A 4,850-nucleotide genomic window follows, 5' to 3' on the forward strand; every position below is an offset into this window, starting at 1 on the left:
CCTGTAAAAAGAAAGCATATGACTCTATTCCAGAGCTCCAACTAGCTAAGCTCGAAGAGGTCATTTCGAGAGCTTACCATCAGAACCAACTCGGGATACAACCAAGCAGCCAAGGGGAGGGAAGTCTGCGTCCAAAAGACACAAAAAAAAGAGGAAGAAAGACAGATCTGCAAAGAACGATAGAGATCGGGAAAATCCTGGTAGATTCAGGCAGATACGCCAAGTTGACAAAGTACTACAAGCCCTCTGTCAACGGTTAATCATGAAGTTGGTATCTTGGAATATAAGAGGGCTAAACAGCCCCGGAAAACTCAGAATGTTAAAAAACATGATAAAAAAGGAAAAGCCGCAAATGTGCTTTCTCCAAGAAACTAAATGTAATAGTACTATGCTAGGCAGCATCCTCTCGAAAGCCTGGCCAGGTTGTAGATCGGTTGCAGTAGACGCTTCAGGAGCCTCAGGAGGGTTGGCAATCGCATGGAATACCCAAGCGGTATCCCTTTCAGATTTTCATGCAGCGCACCACCTTATACAGGCGACCTTTCACATCTTGGGTACCAATATTTATGGCAACCTGTCGAATGTTTATTTCCCACAAGACACTGGAAGTAAGGTAGCGCTTCTTGACACGATTGAAGCTCTCAGCAACAGCAGAAGGTACCCTCTATGGATCGTTGCGGGGGATTTCAATATGATAACCAAGACTGAAGAGAAGCTAGGAGGAAGAAGTAGATTGGAGCCTGAAGTCAGCCGCTTCAAGGACTTCATCCAAGCAACTTCTCTTATAGACATGCCGTACTGTAACGGCACCTTTACATGGAGCAATCGTAGAGCTGGCAAACACCAAATCGCCTCCAAGTTGGATCGCTTCCTCATCTCTGACAACGCAATCCACTTAGGAGGAGATATCTCAGCAGTTATCCTTGCCCACACAGGCTCGGATCATTGGCCAATAGCTCTACAATGGCAAAGACCAGGCAACTTAACCAAAAGACCCTTCAGATTTGAAGGATTTTGGCTCACGCATCCCACGTTCAAGGAGTTTGTAAAGACTGTCTGGACCTCATTCATTCCCCCAGAAGGAGCAAAAATGTATCAATTCCAGCAAAAGCTAAAATTTCTCAAAAGTCACCTGAAAAGATGGAACAGGGAAACATTTGGAAATATCTTCAAGGAGTAGCAAAAGCTAACTCAGGACCTGGAGATCCTTCACCAAAAGATCATCTCGGAGGGGCACACGGAAGCCACCCTGAAGCAGGAGCGCCTCATCCACAGTCAGTTGCAGAATAGGAGGAAGCAGGAGGAAATCTATTGGAGGCAAAAGTCTAGGATCAGATGGCTGAAGGAGGGGGAGCGCAATACAAAATTCTTCCACAAAACAACAGTTCAGCGAAGAATGCACAACAATATTCCCTTCATCCAGACTCAAACAGGGGCGAAGATGGAGACTCATGAGGAAATTGAAGAGGAACTCCTCAGTCATTTTCAACAGATTCATCAAGAGCAAGGAGAAGATAGACGACAGGCCATCCGCAAAATTACCAGCAACATTCCAAAAATCATAACGGAGGAACAAAACGAAGTCTTAATGCGCCCAATTCAACTTCAGGAGGTGGATGAAGCAATGAAGCAACTAAAAGAAGGCAAAGCTCCGGGGCCAGATGGCTTTACCACCACTTTCTTTCACTCTTTCTGGGATATGCTAAAGGAGGAAGTTTGGCAGATTGTTGAAGAGTCCAGGGCTATGCGCTGGCTTCTTCCCTCTCTAAACGCCACCTTTATTACTCTCATCCCCAAAGAGGAGGACGCCATCACCCCTGACAAATTCAGGCCCATTGGTTTATGCAATGTCATCTATAAAGTTATATCAAAAGTCATAGCTAATCATCTCAAACCTCTCATGCCTGGGCTTATATCTCCAGAACAGTCAGGGTACGTGGAAGGGCGACATATAATGGATGGCATCCTTCTCTCTCACAAAATTATTCACTCTCTCAAGCACTCAAAGCAGGCAGGTATGCTTCTCAAATTAGACCTTTCCAAGGCATTTGACAAACTAAGCTGGAATTATATTCATCATATGCTAACAGCTTTTGGCTTCTGCTCTACTTGGATCCGTTGGATCATGAGCCTGATTACTTCCACTCATTTCTCTATTCTTGTCAATGGTATTCCTTCCCGTCCCTTCAATCCCTCCAGAGGCATCCGGCAAGGGGACCCCCTCTCCCCCTTTCTCTTCGTTCTTATGGCTGAAGGGTTGGGGAGGCTCATCAAGCAAGCCCTCTTTTCTCATCAGATTAAAGGCATCTCCGTTCACAACTCCCCTGCCACCTCCCACCAGCAGTTCGTAGATGATACCATGCTTTTTGGTTATCCTTCAGCCCAAGAAGCCCGCTGTCTGAAATCCCTCCTCCAGGTCTTCTCAGAAGCCTCAGGTATGCACATCAATTGTTCCAAATCTCAGATTTTCTTTTTCCATACTCCGCCCTCAGTTAAGTCCGCTGTCTCTCGCATTCTGGGCTTCCCCGTGGCTTCCCTCCCTTCCAAATATCTGGGCACTCCCCTCACAGCCTCTGGCATTAAGCAACCGGCGTGGTGGACCCTTCTTGAGAAACTTGAAAATCGTCTCAATCTATGGACCTACAGATCTCTTAACTTAGCTAGTCGAATCGTCCTCATCAAATCGGTTTTGCAGGCAATGCCTTTGTACCTATTTTCTATTCTAGCGGCGCCAAAGTGGGTCTTAAAGAGTATAAGAAACCTGCAGCGCAATTTCCTATGGAGCAGCTCTGCCACCAATCGCAAATGGGCCCTGGTGAAATGGACCAATGTATGCATGCCTAAAGACAAGGGCAGCATTGGGCTAAGGGACCCCGAACATAGCAACTCCATCATGAATGCCAAGATCTGGTGGCAATGGATCACCAACCAGGATAAGCCATGGGGGAAAATCTGGACAGCCAAGTATGCGGGAAATCGGCCTCAAGAAGAACTAGTCAGACTCATTCCTACTGAAAAAGGTTCCACAATTTGGAACGCAGCCAAGCAACACTATCAGCTAATTCAGAAGCATAGCTTCTGGGAAATAAGGAATGGATGCACTGCAAGATTTTGGATGGACGCTTGGAATCAAATGCCCAAACTCAAAAATATCCTCCACCCTTCCTTAATTCCAGAGAGGCAGGACTTGCAGCAGGAAAAAGTGCACCAATTTTGGAAGCAGGAGACGGAGTATGGCTTCAGGATATGGAAACAGAGCAACCAAATCCTCAACAGCACGGATGCTAGGAAGGAAGAAGAGCTAGGGATTGAGCTAAGGAAAAGAAGTATTAGGCAGGACAACGGTGAGGACATTCTCAGATGGGGATACCTACCCAAGGGATCCTACACCACTTCTGAAGCTTACAAGTTAGCATGCAATTTCCCTTCTCCTCCAGACCCGGTTTGGAGCAAAATATGGGAGCTAGGACACTGGCCAAAAATTTCCTATTTCTCTGGTTGGTCGGTCATAAAAAAATCCTCACTTGGGATAAGCTAAGAAAACGGAACTTTCATGGTCCCTCGATCTGTCTTAATTGCTCTCAAAATGAAGAAACTCTGCATCACCTTCTGGATACCTGTCCGCTGGCCAATCAGCTTTGGGACAAGGTCAGTTTCAGATGCCAAAAAAGAAGTAGAGGGGAAGACGATATCATCAACACCTTAAGACAGTGGCCAAAGCATCCCTACAAAAGCAAGATCCTCAATCATTTATGGAGTATCATTCCAGGGATCGTCCTCTGGAATATCTGGAAGGAACGAAATCAGCGCATTTTCAAAAACCAGCGATCTCCTTTAGAGGAAATCTGGAGCAAGATTCATAGTAACATTCAAGAGACAATGGCGCTTCAGGTATGGACCAAGGAAGATCTCCCCTCCACTGATAATGAGCATAACATTCTAACTAATTGGCAGTTGCAGTTATCTCAAGAATCGCTCAACACCAGTATGGCCAATAATAATTGCCAGAACACCTGCCACTGGAAAGCCCCTCCCAAAGACTCATACAAGCTGAATTTCGATGGGGCGTCCAAGGGCAATCCAGGAGTTGCAGGTTATGGAGGCATTCTGCGGGACTATGAAGGCACACCCATCCGGATTTACTTTGGGAACATAGGTTGGGACACCAACAACTCAGCAGAGTTGGAAGGGCTGTGGCAGGGCCTTTTGCAAGCTTGGGATCTCAACCTTCAACCCTTGATCGTAGAGGGTGACTCCCAGATTCTCATCAACATGGCCATTCGCATTCAGAATGGATCACAGGCAAGGAAAGTAGCTCCCAGTTGGAGGCTAGAAGCAAGGTTAAGTGACATAGCACAAAAGCTCAGCAATTTTAGAGCCATCTCCTTCGCGCACACAAAAAGGGAAGGCAACAAAATCGCGGACCTCCTAGCCAACATTGGAGCTGAGACTGATCCCCCCCTTCAATTTGGAGGCACAGACATCATTCCTAACAGACAACAGCTCCAGGAATGTCTAAGCCTAATCCAAGAAGAGGCAGTAGTCCCGGATGCGGGTGTCATTAAAAAGGCTGATGGCAAGCCACATGCCCAGCACGGGCTGCCACGTGAAGAGCTGGCGCCTTCAATGCCCCTCGCCGCCGAGACTGCAAGACGGGGGAGGCATAAGGGACGCCTTAATGGGGAAGCTGATGGCGATGGTAATACAGTCGAGCGCATTCAATGCGGGCAAGTTACGAGGGAATGACAGTGAGGTTAAGTATGTGGGAATGTTGGGGAGCGAAGTTCAGTATGTCGAGGAAGAATCTCAGAACGCAGAGTGTAGGTGCTGTGACTTGGTGGATAAGAGCT

The 4,850-nt window shown here is 46.9% G+C and overlaps 1 protein-coding gene across 1 annotated transcript; it reads left to right on the top strand.

The window, feature by feature from the left end:
• Positions 1–388: 388 nt before the first annotated feature.
• On the top strand, positions 389–1,180 carry LOC149205794 (uncharacterized). Its single transcript, XM_089397511.1, has one exon. It carries the CDS (start codon positions 389–391, stop codon positions 1,178–1,180), a length of 792 nt encoding a protein of 263 aa, XP_089253637.1.
• Positions 1,181–4,850: the final 3,670 nt, after the last annotated feature.

The sequence above is a fragment of the Pinus tabuliformis genome, chromosome 1_2 (assembly GCF_031772625.1).
Source record: "Pinus tabuliformis cultivar Carrire ecotype Pingquan chromosome 1_2, CPIR1, whole genome shotgun sequence".
In the NCBI taxonomy this organism is placed as follows: Eukaryota; Viridiplantae; Streptophyta; class Pinopsida; order Pinales; family Pinaceae; genus Pinus; species Pinus tabuliformis.

Excerpts from the sequence above, each read along its gene's own strand:
- LOC149205794 (XM_089397511.1), top strand. The coding sequence starts at position 389 with ATGCTAGGCAGCATCCTCTCGAAAGCCTGGCCAGGTTGTAGATCGGTT.